Genomic DNA, 26516 nt, shown 5'->3' on the forward strand with positions numbered 1-26516 from the left:
AGATGTTATCCGTGGCTTCAAGTGAAAAGTGATTCAAATCCACAGATAGCCTCTAGACTCGGGCTACAGATAAAGTTGGTCTAGAACAAAACAATAACTTACATGCATATACATGTATCTAATCCTTATACTTATAGGCAGTGTGCCCTCTAATGATAGCCAAATTTTGTTGATGTGAGTCGAAATGAGAAAAACTGGCATTTCTTGTAAGTCACAGTAAGAGATAGGGGAACACCAAATTTTGGTGCGTCATGTAGAAATTGTGTGCGCCAGTGGCACGTCAAATTGGCTTAGAGGGCAGAGCTTATAGCTCAACTGATAAGATAGCACTAATGCAACGGGTCAAATTATGGGTCTTTAAGAGTTTTTGTGTGATTTTAGTTACTGCGAGGTCAATTCCAGATACATGACTTGGTAACTTGGCTATCTGACTCTATATAAGTGGCTCAATGGCATGACACAGTCAAACCAGATTGCCAAGTGTCTGGGATAATGTACTATGTATGAATGACATCAACATCTGTTATCAGTGTTAGATAAGTTGTGATACTACCTAGTGTCAAGAGTTACGAATGAGATTTTGAATTTACTGCCTTAATGTTAGACTATCATCTACAGATAAATTTCCTTAAAAATTGTAAAAATTGTATATTCCAAGGTGTGTTAACATGTCTGGTAACAGTACATGCAAATGTATGTAGGTGTGGATATGCCGAGTAACTACCAGTACATATGACCAGTTCATTCCAATACCAAATGTTCTAGATGGCATTCATAACCGTATAATAGAGTGACTTGAATATTTTCTCTACCATTGTGTTGTGCAGTTATGAATGCTGACACCATGTGGCACAGCTTATTGGTACACCATTGCAATATGGTACCGAATTCAATGCAACAATATTAGTCAATAACACTTCAGTTTTGTCTTTGTTTCAAAACAAAGTACTTTTAAAGTAATATAATATTATAGCGTAACATAATCCATACACATATTGTGAACTGCTATCATTCTAAAAAAAAGTTCATTTAGAGAAATTTGTGTCAAATGTGTTTTTATAATGATGAATGCTGTTGACAATTCGCACAACAAACATACAATGTACTACCTGTCATACACACCTGGACAAATCAATAAAATGCCATTTTCCAAAATTTCTACACTGCTATTGAGTGAAAATAAGATCATGTGTACAGAGTTAATAACTTAGAGATGCGTTCATGCTAATCTACAAAAGTTGAACTGTTTAGTGACATTCCAATTTTCGGAAGTACCATTGGACAATAACATGGCGGGTTGCAATAACACGTCAAGGAATGGTTGGTCGTATATAGTCAATGAGGGCCCTAGGTGTACAGTATATAGTCTAGTTCCTGACAGGCCGTATTTCGTACTACGTTATCTTCATACTATTATGTCTAGTCAATCCCGTTACTCAAGGCATTAATTGTAGTTGAAGCCCATGGTGGACGAAGCGCAAATGGCACATGTCAATAGTAATCCATCACAAATTGACAGGCTGTCATCATCACTCATTAATATTCATTTGGTACAGCTGTTTCGGTTTTTACTATGATATGCAAATGTCCAACCAGGACTCCACCTCAAGGGGACGCGATGACGTGATCATGTTTATATGAACACTGTAGGGGGGAGCACAGAATTCTGTGCAAGAGTAACGGGATTGACTAGACAGAATAGTATGAAGATAACGTAGTATGGAATACAGTCCGTCAGGAAAAAGACTACACAGTACAAGAATATTAGATAGAGTCCAAGAATTTGATAGATATCAGTACATATATTATACAAAATAGCCGTGTAATGTGTGTTTTAACCAATCAGCTCCTACATTGTACATATACTTAGATGTCCTTTGAATATTTCATTTCAATGAAGCATCAACAAGAAAATGGGCAAAAATTCTTATTGGAGCTTAAATCTACATGCTGTGTCAGATAACATCAGTGGTGTCTCCGAATGACCTGAAGTACATGTAATGATGAGTCCACATCAGTAGACTGGATCAGCTGGTGATGACTGAGCTACATACATGTATGATGTAGTAAATATTTCATGATGGACTTAGAGTAGATGTATCTAAGTGGTATAATCTAAAATCATATTCTAATTTTAGATTTGAATACAGACGTATTGGGCAAATGGCTAGGCATGCGTTGAAATGACATACATGTACATGTCTATATATCATGTAATTCTAATCAACAAGCAAAGGTGAGAAGCTAAGTTAATGCTGCCAAGTACTCTTGTAAGACCCTGATCTGTGCTTGAAAGGTTACCAAACAAACATCGAGGATGACAGTACATGTACAGTATATGTACCTCTGGTGCGCAGCGCAAGTCCTTGACAGCGCCTTTGGTGCTATGGGACCTCTGGTAGCTTTTAAAGTTAGCACAAAATGCCCAAGGTTCTAGAAAGCTAACCTAATGCCAACTCTAACACATGCCTACACTAGCTACAGTCTATCACAGATAGTCATATTTATTCTTGTCATTGTTTCTCCTCATTTATTCTGCACTGTCATCCTATATAAGTACTTAATCTTCATTAAAAAAAGTGTGAAAATGAGTGGCTTTTCAAGTACAGGTACACCTGTATGTATTTTCTTTCCTGATAATCTACCTGCTTACAAGCAGCTATCTGGAATTCATACTGCTGTGTTTTGAAATACTTGAATGGACAGTGGCTTCCACACCATTTAATTTGAAAATAACACCAGTGAACTTTTGTATTCTTTTCATTAGGTTGATTTCGACTATGTCTGTTTAGTACAAATACAAAAGACAAATGACTTAGAACCTTCGCCAGGTTGATATTGACTATGTCTGTTTAGTACATACTACAATACAGAAGACAAATGACTTAGAACCTTCGCCAGGTTGATTTTGACTATGTCTGTTTAGTACAATACACAAGACAAATGACTTAGAACTTTTGCTGAGATTATTTTGCCTCTGTCCGTTTAGCATAAAACAGATAATACAGATGACTGAAGACAAATGACTTAGAAATTCACTGGGTTGATTTGACTACATGTATGCCCATTTAGTATAACACAGAAGACAAATGACCAATAGTAATAGAACCTTTGCTGGGTTGATTTTGACTATGTTGCAGCACATATCAACAGTGTGCCGAGATGACATCCATCCATGTAGTCAAGATCAATCCTGCTCAAGTTCTACGCTAAAAAAGCAAATGGAGAACACCTTTTCTCTTTCAATCGTGGTATGACGTAACAAAGTTTTGTATCTCTATCATGGTTATCATATTACATAATACAATCTTTAAAAACATACTAACTCCCACCAGCAACAATGCCCTTTCTTTCACCACAATGAATGAAAGATGAAATATTAACATGGCCATGTGTAAACCACATGCCTGGATCAGCCAACTGAACCATATGGGTACTTCACTGCTAAATGACATTTAAACTAATACATTGTCAACAAATTAATGAGGTGTTTACTTTTAAATCAATGTTATTTCTCAATAGTATATTAGCATACATGATATATTTGTACACAGTATTTCAAGTGTCAATATCACGCACTCTTAGACACACCGGGTATAGACAACCTCAACCTAGACCTAGGGATATAGACCTGTAAACAATTGATTTGCAAGGCTTCAACATTCTGAAAACATGCCAAAGATTGTCATACATTTCTGAAGTACCTCAAGACAAGTCAAAAGTTAAAGGACCGATGAGCAATTATTTTTAGTTCAACATCTTCATTTAGTGATTCCCATGGATTACACAGTGACCACAGTATGTCATATTTACATAGAATGGCATTCACATGATAAGGCTACTTTCGTGAAATACTTTCATGATTACAAGATCGGCACAGTGCCAAGGAAGCATTTGATTACCACAATTATCTGATTTGTGATTTTTTAGGCAAGTAGTTGCATGTCACATGTGTATAGCCCAGACACTTGCTGTCTAAACCATGTTGGTTTGGATACCGTAAACAAAGCTTAGGGCCTACCTCATACACGTATGTTACAATATCATATGGATAGTCTAGTTACTATACATGTAGTCGTTTTCATTTTCTACAATTTCTCTCTCTCCCCACGTATAGTCAAATGGACAAATTTTACCAAAACCCTAGCTATAATTATCACCTGCTGTGGAAAGTTTGGACATCACACGTCAGTAGTAATCCATCACACACTGACAGCTGGTTTTTCACAATTCTAAAATAATCTCTGTTGAACAAAATACAATACGATTGTCTGCAAATTTCTATTGTATTGACTCATCCCAGGGAAGGTAAATAATTGTATTGTTTACTTTTAGGCACATCATCCTGCAGTGGGCTGAATGAATGGTGGCACGCTATTGTTTATTTTGAATATATACAGAACTGTGTTCAGTCCCTGCACAAAGTGTGAGGAACAAGTAATTTAATCAAACATAGACAAGTCAGGACAGGTTGATTGTAAGTCAGTAACATCAACCAGCATTTTACTAAGGCTACCTCTATAATTACTATCTGTACTACTACATGTATAGAATAAATTTTACAATAAACGGTACAATTTGAGATGTCATCTGGAAACAAATACCTGAATGTGACCGTAAGTTGGTTAATATTACACATGTAGTGTTACAGGAAGTGTAATGGAGTTCTTTTTTTTGCAACGTCTTTTTTACATTATGCATAATACGTGTAATTATGTGTACAAGGTTGACGTTTTGATGCAAGAGCCAAGGTACAGGCACACTCAGTATTTAAATTTCCTCCATCAGACAATGAATCCTTAATGACGTACCTGTAATATTACAGGCTTATTCTATTACCATTTATATGCCATTTGTAATAAATGAACACTTCTTTCAGGAGTATACCAATTACTTTCCTGTCAGTTAATGTTCAATTTCCTTCACTATTGTCTGAGAAGGGTCACCATGTCAGTAGTGAGGGCAATGAAAGGTGAACTACATGATGAATGTGCAAACAATTTTCATTTGTCATTACCTTGGACTAATGTAAAGAGAGCATTTTGCCTTTTCGCTACAAAATATTGCACAAAGACTGAATTAAGACGTTGCTACTACACAACTAATGGGCTGGTCAAACCAGTTTGTTTGTTTGTATATACTTGCATGATAGCTAAGGACAGAGTTCAAATCAAACATACCATTACCAAAATTCCTTTTCCAAGTGCACTTCCAAAATGGTTGAAATGGCATGCCACATTCACTAAATACTGTTCCTGGCTTATAGGGCATATACCTTACAAGGTCAAATGTATGGTTAAGCTGATAAAGAACTTGACACCCCCCCCCCCCCCTCCTGCTCCTAACATTCATATTGCAATAAAGCCATTAGATCAAGTTTAGGGATGTATCTTATAAGATTAAATGTAAACATATTAAGGTAAGTTCTTTCAAGAGAGACTTGGCCTTTGGCATACTACAAACATGCAACTAACTGTTCCAAGCTTAACAATTCTACACACAACTAATCCTTGCCTGTATAAGATAGTTTGGTTTGAGATAATTGTCCTAAGGGTACAGTTTTAATTAATTAGACTTGTATAAAGTTGTATGTGTTACCTTAACATACAATGTACAAAATGTATGTACATTTATGTATATGTATGTGTGTATGTGTGCGTGCGTGCGTGTGTGTATGTGTGTGTGTGTGTGTGTGTGTGTGTGTGTGTGTGTGTATGTATGTATGTATGTATGTATGTATGTATGTATGTATGTATGTATGTATGTATGTATGTATGTATGTATGTATGTATGTATGTATGTATGTATGTATGTATGTAGGTAGGTAGGTATGTATGTATGTACAATTTGTATGTACCTGTACATACACATGTATACACATGGTATGTATGCAAGAGGTCAATTTAGAAGTCACTAAGGTCCCAGCATTCTTTATATTACAAAGTTAAAACTTTATATTACATTTTGTGTACTCACTCAATATATTTGTTCCCTTCAATAATATGATTAACGTGTTTTTTCTTAGATATGAAAAAAAATAATGTTGAGTTTTGTCATGAAAATAAAACAAATAGTTACATACTATGACCCAAGTCTGCAGGTATGCTTGTTGACCATGAATCAAAATTGGGACACAGTTTGTTTGGTATAATTTACATCTACATCTATCACGTCAACATTTCTAATTTTGAATTATACACCTCTGACAGTTTTTTTTTCTGAACTATCTTTCCTCATGTTTGATTTACACCTTGTGGCAAGAATTTATTAAATTTGATCTAAGCAATCTAAAGTAAAGTCTGTATTCTTATGTAATAGGAATATTTAGACAGTCGGTCCGAGTGATTGATATACCATACAGTGCTTCGAACAGTGTCTGCACAATCCCATATAATATGTAGGGAATTTGGAAATAATTCTAATATGTAATGATTATTTCATGTCCATGTCACATTTTATAGTCTATTTCGGGTTGGGTAAGAGAGTACACATAAATTTAGAACGACATCTGTCAAAAGCTTCATTCATCACCGAGATACGAATAGCCTCATTTCAAACACATCACCTCATGCAATACTATCCTTCTGACCAACAGTTTGCACCTAGCAGTAGTAATGTATATTTCCTATCTCTCACAGCCTGTACAATTTCCCTGTTTGAATTATTTATGTGGGGTTATTAGAACAAAAATTTTCCGGCAGCCAGTATTGATTACATTATACCTTTAGTTTGGCTGCAGTAATTTGATGGAAAATTGGTCTGAGCAGAAGCGTTTATATATCTTGAGAGGCGACTTCTCAATAATATATGGAAGGAGAGTGAGAGTGAACACCAAATATGGACAGCAGGATCAAGAATTTCACATATGTCCATATAAATGCAGATTGGAAATACATAACACATTGACAGCAATCTACGTCTGCAATGATAATTCACCCAGATAAACTTGTCCATTCCTGAAGATCAATCTGTCTAGAATGTTTGGCCGAAACACGCATGAACAACCGACCGTGTAAGTCTCCATAAAACTCACTCACAGCACAGATGTTAAATTATGTTCTTGTTCAACAAGAATTGACAGTTAAACACATGCCTCTGTTTATTTTCTTTGCAACCATACAAGCATTGCTTTTTTTTCACTTTAGATCCTGTCTCCATATGCATACAAATCTGTTACTGTCAATACCATCAGCAGTTCTTGAGATCACTATGTATTCTCAATTTATTTCTAATTAATGAAGATATCAATTAATACGAAACGACAATGTATCTGTAATACTGTATCTGAAAATATATTTTGTTCGTAAATAATAAATCCACAGTACAGTGAATTTTTCATGTACCTTTTAAGAAAGCACTATTTTTCTGTATTCAAACCCACTATTTTATTCTATTTATACCATGCAACAGAGGAAGAACACTCACGCCATGTGGTATCTTGGATACCATAGGGTGAATCTGTGGGGTCAATGTTTTCCATTGTGAATCTGTGACCATTTGTAGATCACATGTACATACATGTAAATGATGTATAATGTACAAATGCATATTGACTGCAGCAACATCACCCCAAACAGATGTTAACTTCAAACCTAGTATAAGTAGAAATTTGCATGTACATCATGTATTGCCTGATCACAACATGCAGCATGATAGAATATTTCATTTGTTTTCCTACAGGCGTACATACATTGTATTTCAGCTTAGATTGTATGCTATAACAAATCATGTACATTACATTGTAATTCAGGTCTTAGACCGAGTTTTACAAGAAACATATTGTACACATGTGATCATCCTATGTAATCCACACATCTTTCTCTGACTCAACTCCAGGCAGTCAACTGATTTAACTTGCCTACCCTATACATGTACACCATTAGTCAATCTCATGTATCACACTTAAAGCTGCTCTAGCTCCAACTGTAACTATCCTTTTTCTTAATTTTTGTTCGTTGTTTTGACTTTTGACTTTATACTATTCTATTTACTATCACTCACTAAGTCATCAAACCCTCCCTTTCAGCATCATGATCCAAAACTCTAGAATTTGTTGACAAATGATTATTCATTTAAATATTATTTACACACAGGTGTCAAGTCAGTGTACAACCAACCGGTCAACAAATAATTCTGCTAATGAGAGAAAGATTGGAATGTTTCCCAATAATGGTTTGATAGATTGTCAAGAAAAAAATTAATGAAAATTCGGGAAAAGTTTAGTAATTAAAAGAAAAGTCAACGAAAATGCATTCTTCCACATTACGTCATGAATTATTAGTACATGTACATATCATACATTTACAAAATATTCATGATTATGATATATAATATGATATATGATATGACACGACATAACAAGACATGATATGACATGATGAGATATGACATGATATATGATATGACAAGACATGATATGACATGACATGATGTGATGTGATATGACATGACATGATCTGATATATGACATGACATGACATGATATGATATATGATATGATATGATATATGATATGATATATGATATGATATATGACATGACATGACATGACATGACATTATATGATATGACATGATATGTGATATGATAAAAATATACTGATAAAGCACCAAAGTACAAAATGTATATCAACGTATAATTTGATGAAATCTACATGTAGTCTTGTTTGCGGACAGAGCACAGAGCGAATCTAGACTTGACATGGTCAGAATGAAATCTCAACTCGTACGTTTGTAAACAGGACTAGATGAAATCATCAAACATGATATGTGATATGATAAAAATATACTGATAAAGCACCAAAGCACAAAATGTATATCAACGTATAATTTGATGAAATCTACATGTAGTCTTGTTTGTGGACAGAGCACAGAGCGAATCTAGACTTGACATGGTCAGAATGAAATCTCAACTAGTACGTTTGTAAACAGGACTAGATGAAATCATCAAAAGCTCATTAGATCTGGCAGGATACATCCATGCAATGTATCATTTCTGTCAGATGATAAAGTTTAACATATTTCTCTGGGGTTTCCTTTCATCCTTTCACCTAACACTGAACTATAGAAATGTATTTGTTAGAAGAATAAACAGTTTCGAATGAAAAGGCCAATGGCCTATGTCTTGAGTCAATAAACTCTGCTATGGTTGACTTCACAAGTTTGCATGCCACCACAAAATGTGCATGAATAACATTTCCTGTAATGGTACATGTACATAATTCCTGGAATTGTTGGCCAGATCTAATTTTAACTATAGTTTACATTGCCATCTTAGTGTCTGCTCAGGTGTCAGAACAAGGTACATGTGGACATGTCAATCACTAACATTGCTAATGTCCACTGGGACAAAATAATTTTCTTTTATTCAAAAAATAATTTGAAACTGGACAAACGCCAACTCTTGCATTCCGCTGTTGGTGTGTAAGGCTGTATGGAACAGAAGATTGCTAGACAAAAGAAGTGTAAATTCTCAGTATTTGTTCTTGTGGAACACTTCACTTCAATAGTAGACCTCCATTCTCTCCCCAACCCCTGGAAATGCAAGATAACAATAGCTAATTTACATAGCATTTCAATCAACTGTTATGCAAATACTCTATTGTTTTGGTGACATCAGTATGTACACAATATTGTTTCTTTGTATGCTGCATATACATGATATATACATGTATGCTGTCCTAGATAAAACAAGATTTGGATATCTACAGAAAAGAAGTCTGAAATAACTACAGGTATATGATAAGTTCAGATCTTGCTTCTGATGGGATACATTGTTTTTTTATTTACATTTTTTTAGAAACAAAAAAGAACAAATTTTTTGCTTTAAAAAAAAAGAAAAAAAAAGAAAGGTAGATCAGTTGGGTGAAAAAAACACACTTTATGCATACAGTAGTCTATGGTGTCAACTTACATGTACATGATTGAAGCCATGGCACAATGAAACACAAAACTCACTTTTCACCTTTTCAAAAAAATATTTTATGCATGTTACAATTGATCTAATTGACTGTATCATGTTGAAATAACTCTTGATTGTCAACTGATTGTGGATGGTATGCCACTTGTAAAATCTATCCTTGAGTTGAGTAGGAATTCCTGTTTCTCAGTCTAGTCATAAATATGACATACATGTAAGTCACACATGCAGCATTATGCTCTTGGGTCAATTTAGGGTCATGTTTCAACAGTTGTCAAAAGCTTGTTGGTATTTCATTAATATCAAATGCAAATGGAATATTCTGCTTCTTATGTAAGCCTAAATTGGTTAAAATTCTATGAAATGCAGTGAAGTTTCTGCTTCTTGCCTATAAATTATAATGGTATAATTATAACACCACATGCAAAAACTCTACATGTTGTATATTACAATTTCCGAACTATGAAATGCAGTGAGGAATTTCTGTTTCCTGCCTAACACTTTACATGTATGTTAGAATTTCGGAACAATGAAATGCAGTGAGGAGTTTCTGCTTCTTGCCTCACACCACATGTTAGAATATTGGAACTACATATACAAATAATGCAGTGCAGGAGTTCCAACATGTATATGTCAAAGATGAGATGTTGTAATGGCTTATGTTTGATTTATCAGTAGTTCCTTACAGTATATATTTCTATCTTGTTTCAATAGTTTACATTTGTAATCATGAGTTAAGTGCCATCCTTTATCATCTAATTTCCTGTACCAAGATTTATACTCTAAATCGATTGAATAACAGGCACTGAGCTGAGAGAGTATGGGATAAAGTCAATTTCTGTGAACGTACATGTATCCATATATAATGCATGTGGTGAGACAAGAAATAAAATTTAATGAAAAAGAAATTATTTCCCAATAAAATAATAATAATTAAATTGTTGATCATTGTTAGCTGACTATTACTACACATTTCAAATAATGAATACTTGTTTTTGTACACCTTTTTAACATGTGTTCACACAGATTTGAATGAGATTTTACTTTTAATTCATGCAAGATCACATGAATTGTGCACATGTAAATGTCTTTTCCAAATTGTATTACTTGATTATATATTATCATTGCTATCAACACTACTGTGTCAGTCATTTACACTTATAAATAAAAGTTTTGTTTTGTGTATACATGTACCTGATAACAAAACATGATGTCAGATCGCTGCCAAGTACCCGCACCCACTTTCTATTCTTTACATGTACATACATAGTGTACATGTTTGTATCAGTGTTCTTGTAAAAGGCAGTAAGCACATAAAATCTACCTGAATACATGTACCTCAGTCAGTTTGCCAAGATTCCAACCAAAATTATAGTACAATATATTGGAAACTATGCTACATGTAGTTGTACTATATTCCCCTTTCTGTTACTGAGCTTCCCAACATTTATAGCAAAAATATTGTGTACATTGTGTGCTGTTACTTCATAAACAGGTAATGACAATTAATAGAATCAGGTACAATGTAGCAATTACATGGATTTTCATCATTTACAATGTAGTTGAGGAACCTTGTGGGAACCTGGGGAAGTCAGGTTGATCTTACCATGGATGTCCCATGATCTTACCTACTTCACCATGTATCACTCTAATAAAAACACTGCTAGGTACATTTGCATGCATATATTTGTATGCCTGAAAATGATTTTGTAAAGACATGCTGGCTAATCATATTTGGAACTGCTGACAATAATTTTTCCTGAGTAAATACCGTGTGTTCAGCATCTCTACAATTGGTGGTAGGTAAATTAACAGTGTCACAGCTTGCATCGAATTATTTGATGTATTTTCACAGATTAGAAAATAAACGCAGTATACATTTCATTCAATCCGATTTATGCATCTCACAACTTATTGTAATTTTAGAAGCTGAGCTGACAAATCTTGTCTCAGGATAAGAAATAGTCCAAGCATATCAACCAGACAAATTTGTGAAAGTCTACAACAGACCAAAATCTTATTATCACTGTGTCTCATAACATTGATTAGTTTCATGAATTTTATAGCGAAGTCTATGACAGTATTTGTCACACTTCAGGAAAATCATTATAATTTATTTCCATGGGTCATTTCCATGCCTTTGGCCTTCACCTTTCATGTTTAAATATTCAGCAGTGATACATGTATTTATCATCGGCATAGAAACCAGTATGAAATAAATCAATATTATTGAGATTGTATTTGAATAGTTCTGACCTTCATAGTATCAAGTGAAGTTAGTATTTTTTCTGAATCTACTTCGAATTCTTTTAAAATTTCTTTGAGTATTACTGTCGGTACTATACATGTAAGGTGTTCTTTATAAACATTTTTTCTCTATTCTGACTACAGAAATTGAACAGTGTCAGAACACATGCATATACAGTTCATATCAAAGTCTTGCTGGTCCACGTCAGAATGAAATTCATAATCCTACACACGAGGTATTACATGTATACATAAATTAGGTAAAATACACCTGTCTGAACTCCCCTGGTGTAGACGAGAAGAACCAATTATGTAACTACTCCACGAGTGGTTAAATAAGCAGAAGCAAGCCAATTCTTTCAGTCTTCCTGCCCTGGTACATGTATTATGTAGTGGGGTCCCACAAAATGAAATACGTTATAAAACATGGCAAGAAAATATATGCAGATTTTACCGGATTTCCATCTTCTGTTACTGGGGTTTTCCACACCTTAACGAAAACACTGATACTTGTACATATATAAATACTAATAAATTATAATAATAATAGTAATGCAAATCTATAATGCACCTTTCTTCCCGAGAGCTCTGGGCGCTCACAATTATAGTGACTTTCAGACTGAATGAATACAAAATATTGTGATAAATGTTCACCTTATAAATACAAACTTATATCACAATATTGATGCCTGTAAATTTTGGCACCTTACTGCAATGTACATGCCTCAAGTTCATAAGAATTGACGATATGACTTAATACCTGTTGTAACAACTTAGAAGGCCATACACGTCTGTACAGATAAATAAATCCCTCCAGTTCAAGTATTACTACTTGGTTTTGTACATGATGTGATGTAAATGGTCAGGATTCAAATAAACCATTCTCAATGCAAAACGAGTGAAAACATACATATTAACTCAAATACTGTACCAGGGTCAAAACTAATCTGACTTTCTATGATGAAGTGATCACCTTTCTTTCATCCTTGAAATCAACACGTGCTATCAATCAGAGATGACTTACTAGTTATGATTAAGTAAAAGTGATGATCCAAAGCTGAGCTGATCTGAAACATTCAACCTGCATTTTATTTTTTTTATTTTTAGGGCTACCTAGGCAACGAGGGAGACATGACTAGTATTACCAAGGCAACACGGGAGACTCATCAAGAGGTAGATATTTCTTAGCGTGCGAAATGCGAGTGACAAGAATAAATTCTAACATGCATGTATATTTGTGTATACCTTTCAAGGCAATTACTACCACATCACCATTCCACGAAAGGAAGAAACTCAAACTAAATTACAACAGAGATGTATTTTCTGCCTTGTTCAAGCTGATCTTGTCCTGCTGTTATAAAAAATATGCCCTAGATACTATATAGGACTGTGTAGCTGTGATTATCTAATTAGAGATCTACCATGAATACATCCCTGTTGGCCAATTTAGTTGAAAATAACATGACAGTAACTGTTTTTAATGTTCTTCCTGTGTCATCAAAATTGAACTCATTCTTTCATTCATGTAATTTCCCATGACAATTTTTTCCTGAATCCCAATACAAATTTATATTTCAAAAGTATACTATTTGAAAAATCATGACATCAACAAATGAAGTAAGTTATTGAAATAATTGGTCGAAATTGGTTATTTACCTCATTGACTTGTAATGTTATTGACCTTGTGAGCAACATAACAGATATTCTACTAGAATGTGGGCATACAAACTATTTTGAATGCATGTTTCCAATAATTCTCTGAGGGTCTTTCTCCTTAGGGGCTTTTTGATTGTGTGAGACTTTACATGTCCATAATGAAGCAAAATCTGTATTCTTATAAACCACGATTCAACAGCGCCAAGTAGCTGTAACTGTTTTGCTATTTTATTAGTTTTTTTTACTCTTCAAAAAATACATAAAGCCTTTCCTGGAAACTGGTCAAGTCTTGTCTGTTTTATCGCTGTCAATCATGATACTGTGTAAATTGACTTGATGTCCATGTGTAAACAATCACGAAAATGTATGAACCATGCGAATAAAAAATTTAACAAAGACACACAACATAATCTGATGAGCTGTTAGCTTTCAACCATTTTTTTCTCATTTTTCAACAAAATTGTAACAGTAAAGTCGGATTAAACATTAATGACTACCACCATGGGGAAGAAATCAACTTTAATTAATGATGATGAAAGTCGATGTTGTTAGATCACTTGGTGATCGTATCTGCTTCTTAAAAAAACAACATACATACATGTACATTGTACATCTAGACGCTATCCATGGCTTCGAATCTCTTCTCACATGATGCGATCTTTGAAACTATGGTGAACGTCTAGATACATGTACAATGTTCATGTGAAGATGAGAAAAAAGTGCAAAAAGGAATAGTTTCAGCTACATGTATGAACGCTCCAAGATGGCTCTGTTTTAAATCCAAAATGGTTTTTATGTTTTATGTAAGATACAGTATTGTAAACCTTAAATCACTAACTCTAGGTGATTACAAATTGATAACGAGACAGCACAGCCTTACTGGCTTGACCATGTCAGCTGCAAGTTAACTTAATCTATGCATACAGAAAGTAAAACATGTACTAGCCTATTGGATATGTATACGTGTCTGACGACTTTAAATCGTATATTTCACATTAGTTGAATCTGGTCACGAGACTTTAACTGGATTAATGGTAAACTTAAAGCTGACAAACTTCATCGTAAAACTGGCTTAACGGTATAATCAGTGACACCAGTAGATTTTGGGATGATGTAAGATACCCTATCAATCAGAGATCAGTGTATTACAATAGTGGATATGCAGACATCAGACGACGGCAGGAATCAGCTGATGCAGTGATAGCGTTACATCCTGTGTTACATACATGTACAGACTTTTAGGGTCAGATGGCAATGATGACCTTCTTCTCATCAACACCATGTAATCTGTCCTTGGACAGGTACATGAATTAATGTATTTATCTGACATTTCACCAGCTTGTTTTTAAAAAAAGGGTACTCCTTACAAAGGTTATGTAGCTATGTGACGTGACCGAGTCTGTCATTTTGTGTTTCAATGACGTAAATAATGGGTTACAGTTACCATACCATGGACACAGCAGACCGAGTTCATTGACTTTTGATCAAACTCCTTCCATGTTTGTTATTTTTAAAATAAACATTATCATAACAATTGAGACTAAAACTTATAACTCATAACTTCTGCCAGCAGAATGCTTGCCAGTGATTGATTTTGAGATCAGCTTAACTACATGTATAACACAATGTACATTGTATGCGTACATTTATATCTTATACACTGTGATTTCTAGTAACATACAACAGAGAAATTACATTTGCATACACAAGTATTCAAAAGGAATAAAACTGCGCACATGTATTAAGTGGCTGAAATACTATATGCATGTATTTCTAAAAGTATCAGGTGTAACAATACGGGTACAATTTTCATTCTCATTACAATGACAACAAGGTCCGCCTGTCGACAAAAATCACCATATACATTGTACAGTAAGCACATTTTTATCATTCTATAACAACTTTGATTTGATGAATTTTGATCAAGCATGCACAAAGAAATGAAATGATGGACTGAGGGGTAAAAATCATAAAATAAATAGTCCTGGTTGTACAATGTAAGCAGTGACTTTCCAATACCTGGCATAATAGGAGAGAAGGTCAGTACCATTGTTCAGTGAATCCCAAAAACAAACACTGACTTGAAGTCTGTTATCAAAATAAAGCCTTGTCAAGGCTAATAGGTAAGAGGGCTAATATTTTTTTTTTATCTTTTTTTTTTGTTTAAATTCTAAAACTTTCAGTGTTACTATATAAATACAAGTAATTCACATCTGTCATGGCTATATAGTTTCAATGATGGAGTTAAAAGTCTTTAGTTCAGAAATGCAAAATAGGGAACATGACTTTTGTATAACATGACAATTGTTGTTGACATTATCTTAGTTAACAATGTTTTATTTAACATAACTTGAATTTTGAGTACAATGTATTGATCGGCATATATATTTTGTACATGTTGTGTCTACCCAGATTCGGTTTTTTTTTTTACCGAAATCAATCAATGCCATCAAATTTTTTAGATTTTGTATTTCAGGTTTCTTTTCTTACATGTAGTTATATATATTTGCCAAAGATAATAAAAATAGGTACACAGGTTCATGTTCTGAAATCTTGAAAGTGGGAAAGGAATAATAAAATTATGATTCAAATGTCAGTGTCTTTGCTAAGGGCATGTAAAATGTATTGGGGTTCCCATGTCATTTTACCTGCGTTCCCGAACCATATGGGGATGGGGAAACCCTGCCATTTTCATCCCTTTCTCCTTTTCTGTTACCAGGGTTTCCCAACCTTAGCAAAAACTGTAAATGTGAATGTGTGAATGCTTGAAGGACACAACATTCTCTTAACATGCTTAGCTAGTGTTGGATGACACTGAGCAAGGTTATACACAAATTGAACAGGAAATAGAGCCAATTGAAAGAAGTTAAAGCTTTTTTACGCACATGGGGGTTTCTCATTCAAATGCAAATAATCAGACATCTTCCTGGTATGAAACATGAACTGCATGACTTACAGAACAAAACAACAGCAACTCTATAAAATCATTACAAAGCTGTTCCCTAGATTTTGCAATACATAACCTAATTCCACAAGTTGTATCAGTGTGAATCTTTCCTGCCTGCTGGGTGATCGTAATTTTTTTTCCTCTGAAAAATCAACTGTCTGTACAACTGCAAAACACAAAGAATTTAGCTTGTGCTGCAGTCACGTACACTTTTTGAGATACTGTAATAATTTGGAAAAATTCACATTATTTTGATTTTTTTTTCACATGCCAGATGTGAGAGACATATGCCCTCTGGGAATAATGGTACACTGCATGCATACAAAAGTCTCCATGCAGACAAATGTATTTACCACCATAAAACAATAATTCAACAATACTTTTTTCAAAATCCAGATAATAAACAATATTGCTAAGAACTTTTACAGCCACAAAATTTGACCATGAAAGTAGTAGGCACAGACAAGACTTCACATACATACCTACATGTATGATTCCAGTAAAATAAATTTCCAGTTTTAATTACACAGAATTGAAAATGTTGTATTCAAGTCGACAGTACTTTTCCTAAATTAAAGATGACAGAATATTTTTTCCTGTTCCGTTGATCAATATCCTGGAATTTCCTCTACTAATGCAGACATTTATAGCGATAATTATAATAACAATTGCTATTGTTATTGGGCTGTGTACATTTATGGCTTTCAAAGTTACCCTATTGTATTCCTCCAAAATACCAGCTTCACAAGCTTTGTGATAACACCAGACATGCATACATGCCTGACATAGTATGAAAGTTCATGTGGTGGTCTGGGAGATTTGTCATCATCAAACAACAGTTTCTATTCCCCCCCATCTGTCATTGTAAAATGTTTGCTTGATTCATGCCCAACTACAGTGTTGTTATACATTAAAATGCATAGCTCAGCAAAGTTCTGAATTTTTATAATGCTTTCGGTGCAATACAAATGTAATTGTCGGTGTAATCACGCGTGATGGTTTTTAGGTCACATTTAACACTTGCCTCGATGGAACTGACTTCCAAATAGAGCATGACCATGGGGTGAAATTTTACCACCAATCCTTGCCGGAATTTCACAAATTTTAAAAGCAAATGGTTTAGCTTGAGAGAACTTTTTATAAGTCTGACAAGTCAGTGCTTAAAAAGTGGCATTGAATTTACCCTTGTCAATCAACCTTAAAAGAGCGATCATTTACGAGAAGTTTTCTACAGTACGCCAACATTATATCATGGCATGGTCTGGCATGGATGGTTCAAACCCCATTAATTACAAAAGTACATGCACCACTTATTATTATCTTACATAAAAAACAATTTCGACACCATTACGTTAATTGGAAATATTTCAATTAATTAACCCCTGGGAAAGGAGTGCAACTTACAAGAACAACATTATTTCATTATATATGACAAAATTTCCACATAGAAATGAGATCAAATATGTCATTATTTTCATCTACTTTATTTGTACTCTTCCATTCAATACCTGTATAATCCCCTTTAAACTCTTCACCTCGATTGAAGATTTTCGTTTTTATTTCATTTCTAAATTTAGAAATTTATCTCCTTCAGCAGCTTTTTACTGATCATGACAGAATTAAAAGCAAGCATTATCATATAGTTAAATCACGTATGACTAATATTACTGAACTGAATTTCTTTATCTAAGAAAAAAGATAAAACTCACTTCTTAGAACAAATTGTTTGCCTTTCTTTCAGAAAGAATATTTTGATAATACAGTGTAGTTAACTTTGTGTTGAACTGAGTCAGGTGGGAAGCTAGCTCTTTGAGAAAATCAATGGCTGACTTTTTAACAGCTGTATGCATATATTAATGTTTTTTTTGTTCTATTTTTATGCTCTCGGAACAGTGAAGTCTCGTAAATTGAAATCTGTTGGTATATTTCATAAGATGAGTACTGTAGGGGTTACAAGTTATGTAAAGCATCTGATTAGACTGTGTAGACAGGTTCATGCATGTATATAACTTTATCAGATATGTCAATGAGAGTCTTATTATTACCATATTTGAACATGAATAGCAACTGTACAACAAGTTTTCTGAAGCCCTCTTCTTCCTGAAGCCCTCTTGTTGTACAAAAACTAGACTTTTTGATAATCTTTGTCCGTATTTTGAACTTATGTTGTACTCACTATGGTATTTTGAAAGCCTAGAGCAATCAAGCCTATCGACCATCCAAAAATTTACCTTTGTTGACAAACATCAACTGACCTGATTTGAGACTGTTTTAATGGTTACAAGTACACAACAGACATCACACGTGTACACAAACAGTACCATCAATGATTAGTATAAAGAGGTAAGAAATTCAGTTTACAAACGTGTACAACGGATTGAATCATTTTAAGAAACCTTTGGTGTATTTTCCGACACGCTAAGACTACATTGTAACAATATCACTAACAGTTACAGCTAGTGAGGCTTACACAATTTGTCAACTCAAATATTAATCAACTTATTTAACTTTGCGGTACTCTTTCTGTATGCGAGTCATGTGAATGAACACAATCCAATTCTTGTAAATCCTCCACTGATAAAAACCGACATGTATATGTTGATCCTGCAGCCATGTAAAAGAACACCATGGGAATATTTATCTTAGACAGAGATATGGTTTTTGAAGTTGCCTACATCCCAGTCTTAGAAGTGACTGAACGTTCATAAATGCATAAAACAGTCCTATGTGGCACTGGCAGCAAGGAGGAGGGCAATTTATTTTTTATGTCGCCCTAACTCTCTTTATTTATGCAAAGTTGGTTACTATGCTTGGCTGCCTAAGACCTGTGTTAAACTCTGTGAATTGATCACCAATTATCAATTCTCAGCCATCTTGTTTTGTGAGATTCTGAAATGTGCAGCTGCCTGGCTACTTCACATTTGCATTGAAATCTCAAGTAGCCAGTCATAACGGAATTATACTTTCAAAATAAAATTAATCTTTTTTTTTTGTTAGATGGATAGGTGTTTGTTCATCTGTATATTTTCTGTTGAGCCAAAAAAAGTTTCAGTGTAGCTCAATATGTTAAAATGTGATGGAAAAACACTGATAAATGATGCTCATTTGTTTGTAATCTCTAAAAAGCCTTATTGCCTTCCATGAAGCGAGGTCATACAATTACTGTGAGTTCAACAGATCAAATTTTCTGTGTTCGCCGAAACAATATCCCATCTGTGCACCCACTCCTGCCAACAAATACTTAAAAGTTCATAAGTTTATTACCAATACATGTAATAATACCTACTACCAGCAAATGGGTATGCATGCAATTAATTAAATTATACATTCAGTACAAAATATTTGAATACAGGGAATTATGTTAGAACTGTATATTCTTTTCCAATTTTGGTATTACATACTCCGAAAGGGTGTCAATAACAAACTGCATTGTGAAAATTTTTCAGTTCTGATAAGTGACTAAAATGGATCAATTGTTGTTGCTATTCAGTGTTTTCGCTGTGTATTGTTACTTCTCATAGCTGGTCTATTCTATATCTGCCAAAGATGGCCTATTAAAAAAAAATAACTTTTTTCTACATCTCTCGTTGGCATTTGGAATTTAATATTCTCATTTCATGAATTTTCATTTTCATAAAAGGTAGAATCTAAACCATCCGATATTCTTACGTGATTAAAATCTTATCGCGGTGTTTTTTTTTTATCTTTTTCAGTCTATTATAAATTTTATCTTCCATATTGACGAATAGCTGAAGTAAGCAGTTTTTATTGTCATCCGTTACTCGTTGACAGTTTCATAGGACTACGTGCAAACTAAGCTGAAAATCCACATTGATTTTTCCGACACCACACACATATGGTATATCACGTTTTTTGTCAAACTATTCCAAGTAGATAGCCAAACACTGAGTTTAACACCTAGTTGAACTTGTTATGAAGTACTGTACAAATGTCTTCACATAATTTTGACGACGAGTTGAAACACGAGAAAAATCAATCCACATAAAATTATCCATTAAGTTACTCAATATGTTACGAAATGTGTTTGTCTAACTGGTATTTAGTTTAAATGTCACGGACTTAGAATACTAGAATTACACATGTTATACACAAAACTGAAGTAAAACCTTCGTCTTTCATTTCACATCGACTGAATACGTGATAAGAACCCATTTTCACACGACTTGAGATTTTGGACAAATGTTAACCATGACTATGTCGATCGCGTTCGAAGTATTCTGATACACTCGTGAATCAATACCATAATCCGAGTCTCAACCCTAAAGAAAACATATACTGAAGTTGTTTGATTGCTTGATGACACACCAAAAGAAGAGAAAATACCCACTATTTAGAGTGGGTCTACGTACGTGACCGGTTGGCTTTGTCGACACTGGGGGTAAGATTCGGTCACCTCACAGCAAGTAACGCAAAAAAGCGCTCGAAACTTGTGTGCTCGGCCGAATTTCACAAACCTACCTTCAGTTTTCGAAATTCCTCTATTGCTCTGAGTGATGAGTCGGTTAACTTCAATAGTAACACTGTCTTGCCGTGACCAGCGAGGCTGTTACAGGACAAACCATATTGTTCGCCTTCAGCCAGCGCCGCCATTTTGGAGGCTACATGATGATACTACCCGTGACCTGAGGTTCACAGAAAACTCCCATGATTCTTTAGTAACAGCTATCGGTATACATATCACGTAAAATGTAAACATTATGTAAGCTATCAGGGAATAAGGTAAAAAGTAAATGCGTACTTCCTTACGTCTTATCACGCACATAGTGCGTAGGCATCGAGTTATATTTCCGCGCTCAATTTAATAGGTCCGCTCAATTGCATACGAAATTAATAAAGCTATAGAACTGATTTTGCCTACGTTTTTGATGACGTACTTTGGCCAAAATAGTTGCCTGAAATTATAAACCTCTCAAAAGTTACAATAGTCTGCTGTCGGTACTTTTTCGCTGCTATTATAATATACTTTTTTTTCTATTTGTTTGTAGTCTATCCTGACATCATGGTAAAGTGATGTCGAGATTGTTTATTACACAGTTCTGAGAAAACCGACCGGTATTCCCCCAACCACAACTGGACTTCATCATTTGTCGATTTAATGTTACATGTTGTAAATACATGTGAACAGATGTGTCATTATCGTAATTGGAAAAATAAACAATACAATTATCGACTTGTTGTGACGTCATGATGGATGGGATTTCTTTATCTACTGTCTTGGTTTCGTTGACATTTTTTTTAACTTTTATACAACCATTACACATACTACTTTATGCCAAGCGTTTTCGCAAGTCTGGATAATTCTTATTCTTCTCTCAAGAATTCATCTTTTAATAACGTTCCAATCTGAGTTATTTACATTTACACGCTTGACCAGATAATCAAAATAAACAAGAACGGAAGAGTGCACCAGTAAGCTTAAAGTAAAAACGCATGGGGAATTAAAAGTGTATTTTGTTTCTTGGCACGATTTTAATGCAGTTGATTTTTAATAGCGGCAAAGAAGTAGATTTACGTAAACAGTGACGACTGCAGTTCGATATTGGTAGTACTAGACAGTAGATCGATTATTAGATATGTGACTCGAATTATCAACATGTTATTTGATCGAAGATAACGCACGAAAGAACTGCGTTGGTGGCGTTACGTAGGAATTATACAACATTTAATACATCGTTTACCGATTGAATTGAATTTTGTTGCTTTTTAATTCTGTGCATTGTACATCTAAATAATGACGGTAAAGAGGCTCCGGGCGAAGGCTGTGGTCAACCCCGGGGCGTGGGTCAACCACAGTCTGTTACCGTTCTTCGTATAGCGTACAAGCATATCATGATATTAGGGGTAGGTGAGCGTTCACTCGTCTATAAGCTTACAGATCTATACACTATAGTTTCATGTCACAATTTTGTTAATTATATTCTGCTTTTCCACCTCTTTTTCGATTTTGCTAGAACTTCGACAATCTTCATGTGCAATTTATTTATAAATTTTGAATTAGAAGAGTCATATTTATAAATATGAATTTATGCTCAAGAAGTTTCGGCACAACATTAAGTCACAGAACCATGTGTATAAGATGGTGTATTATGTTGTTGTTTTTTCTATTTTTTTCTTAGTATTTGTATATTCGGAGATCACGTTATTTCCAAAGTTAATATCGGAACCAAAACATTAACGACCCAGTTCCCGGGCAACGTGGTTCTTGGAAAGAAGGAAGTTGAGGGGAAATCCCTATGCACTTTTAACGCCCCCGGAGAAACCCTACACCATATGCGAGCTGCTATGGGAAACGGTTTTGTAAATATTGTCGTGTGCCTGTAAAGGTTATTCCATAATCTGATATCTTAAAGTGACTAGGTTGTCTCTCCAACCAAGGTTGGTATAAAAAAAAAAAAGTTTTGTTCGTAAGTGGCGCCCTTCATCTCGCTCGACACAGAAAACTCGCTCTCCCTTTTACACTCTAATACCAGACAAGGAGTTCAAAATTGCTAAAAAAAAAAAAAAAGGCGAACAATACAGACCACTGTGCTACATTATGTACATATATACATCATATCTGACCCAAAAGCTTGTGGAAATATTCTCGATTCTCGTACCACACTGCTACTGACATCATACGAAATATTCAAGTTGAAGTCAAGCGACAAAGCAACTTGAAGTTGAAGGCGGAGATGACCTGCAGTGGACCGAAAAGTATCTGGAAAGTGTTCACGTATATATCCACATGAACAATATATATACATATATATATATGTAGTTCGTTTATTCACAGATAAGTGACATAAGTTACTCATCTGTGGTTTATTTCAAGTGTTAAGGCCTCAGCCAGTGAGTGAATGACACACAAAAGAAGTACAATTTACTCAAGAGAGAAAAATAAAGTATTTTGCAAGACACAGGAAAAGAAAAGCTTGACCATGTTTAGTTGCCGTTTTCCTTGACAAAATCATCACGGTATTTAAACGATTTAAATACAAACACTGAAAACTTATAAATTACATATTTAGATATTATTCACAAATATCTTTCTTCGTTCAGCGAGTAGTGACAAAACCTTTATGTCAAGAGTAATTACCGGTTGAATAAAGAACGATATAGGGGAATAATACACCAATGTAAGTAAAATAATATCAAAGAAATATCGGGGAAAGTAATGGCAATTAAAAATTGAACTTTTTGACTCATATTTCGCGAACACAGCAGAACAAATGACACACGTTGTCGTGGCATAGATACGTGTTGTTGTGACGTAGGACGACCAGGGTATAAATCTCAGATTATTTTTGTTCAACTTGGCTTGTGCATTCTATAATAATAATAATAATTATTAACAAGGAATTGCTATATGAATGCATTCATGATTGTGCTCTTCAGTATAGTGTTTGTAAAAAAAAGTGTTTTGTATGGAAAGCGCATATCATGGGACTATTATGATCTTTCGTATGATGATGATGATGATGATGATGATGATGATGATGATGATGATGATGACGACGACGAATATGTGCCGTAACACATACCATAGGACTTTGCTTATAAACACACATCTGTTTTTATAGTATACCAGCAGTGCAGCATGCTTGCAGTGACCACATTTGAGAATTAAAGAGAAATAGTGGCCAGACCTCCAAATATACCATAATTGGCAGAGCACAAGCTTCGTACTAGTGATATAGGTTTTGTTGCGTTTGCTTGTCTCCCGTACCACGGTGAATTGGAGTAAATCGCGGCTTTATCTGTCAAGTAGACACTCTAGATCTATGTTAAATAGGTGGGTGATCTATGCACTACGAGATGTCTTCTTGTACGTCATACGATATTTCCGATACTTTGTATGGCATTGCACTCAAATCTCGTTTTCGCTTCAAGGATAAACATCCGTCGACGTCACAGTCGAACATGTATTCATATATTCCCAGAAGTGTGGGGAATTAGCCTCTGAATGAACCCCGAAAAGTCAATTAGTTTCCAACATTTTTTTTGGACCGAGGGCATTTTATCCCAAATGATGTAACGGCTAACTGCGGCATACGGTCCGTCGCATTAATGTAGAAATCGTAGTTTGTTTACGCCATAAATATAAAAACAATCCACTTGCACAATAACAATTATTCATATAGTCAGTAAACATCGTAATGTTCGAATTGGTTTATACACATTAAGGTGCTTTATCTGTAGCGAATCTATTAAAACTCCATACGCGGTCAATAAACGAATGAATCTTGAATATTTGTCACTGGGGACGCTCTTCCACATGTTAGCGCAGCATTGATCTGGAGAAAGTGAATACGGAATATCTGGTGCTGGAATATCAGTGTTTCTTGTATTCACTAGCCACAAGATATATTTATATCTATCTACAATATGATCTAGCGCCATAATACTTAGCACGTCCACCATCTAGTCTTCGATGGAGGCTAAATATGATCATAGAATATGTACTAAGTACACATGCACGTATATGCTGTAACTACTCACTGTATCAGCCCTCTGGCTTTGCGGGGCTCTGTTACAGTGAGTAGTCAGTCTTTCATTGAGTACATCATAAAAGTATATTACAGTCAGTGTGACATTTTCTGGACTAATATAGCTATACAGTAAAAAAAGAACAGTTTGGCAAGGCAAGAGCATTGTGGACTAAGAGTAAGTCGATTAGTGGTGACAAGTTGAACATGTGGATGGAAAGTTTAACTCGTGTCAAATGGACAGTTAACTAATTCTGAATGTTTCAAGTGCCAAGTTATTGCCCATATAATGGGTTTGAACCATTTGTGAATTTCTCCCAGTAGCAAGTAATTAGAATAGATTTGAGCCCCCATCCCCACCCCAGCCATCCATATGCATTTTGTACATGAGCAATCTCGTATCACACTTTCCGTTACCATAATGTTTTCATTACATTCCATGCTTATGTGCGAGTTGAAAAAAGTAAACCTTCTCTACATCTTGTAATGGGGGGGGGGGGGGAAAGTAATAATGAGGGTTTGTGCAAGTAATGTGCCCCTATCCCTAATAAGAGTGTTAGGGTGGCCTCATCCCTATAAGGCCAATGAGGTCAAGTTGACAACAAACAAGGAAAAGTGCCTCTGTAGACTGACACAGTGTATCTTATAGTGTACTCTATATCATTAATGAATTGACGAACTGCACTTCAGTTAATCAGAAGAAATGAACTATTTCCAGTAAATAATTTGTGTACAGATTTCAACCGGCAAAAATTTATGCAAAACAGTGAAAGTTACAGCTTATCTTAATCAGTTGCTAACCCAAGCAGCTCCAGCCACGCTTTACGCAGTAACTCACAGAATGAAATTTACTTACACCAACCACTCAGCCATACTGCTTATTATGGCGACAGAGCATTCTCAATTTGTGCCCCACACTTGTGGATATATGCTCTGCCATCGTATCTGCAGAGTGTCACTACATTCCAGGCATTTAAATCAGGTGTTAAGACCTATTTCTTCAATAAGACTTTCGCTTGGTTCTGTTTTTGTACTTGTGTTTCTGTGCTTTGTAAAGCGCATTGAGATAGTTTTATGGAATGCACTATATAAAAAAATTAGAATTGATCAGATTACCTACTGGGCTTACAGCCGGAAAGGTGCAATTGTTATTTCTGCCTATATAATACACTCAATAGTGAGTGGTTACATATGTGGACCAATGGCTGGACTTTCAGAGTACTGGGCTTAAAATTAACATACAATAAGCCATTTTTCGTCTC

General features: G+C 34.8%; 1 protein-coding gene across 1 annotated transcript in view; it reads right to left on the reverse strand.

The window, feature by feature from the left end:
• Positions 1–21426, reverse strand: part of LOC144443839 (RNA polymerase II elongation factor ELL-like) — a 69673-nt gene extending 48247 nt beyond the window's left edge. The window contains exon 1 of the mRNA XM_078133403.1: positions 21248–21426. Coding sequence (XP_077989529.1) covers positions 21248–21379 — 132 coding nt within the window. The 5' untranslated portion in view covers positions 21380–21426. The remainder of the gene's footprint in view (positions 1–21247) is intronic.
• Between the last annotated feature and the right edge of the window lie 5090 nt (positions 21427–26516).

Source organism: Glandiceps talaboti, chromosome 12, assembly GCF_964340395.1.
Source record: "Glandiceps talaboti chromosome 12, keGlaTala1.1, whole genome shotgun sequence".
Lineage (NCBI taxonomy): Eukaryota > Metazoa > Hemichordata > Enteropneusta > Spengelidae > Glandiceps > Glandiceps talaboti.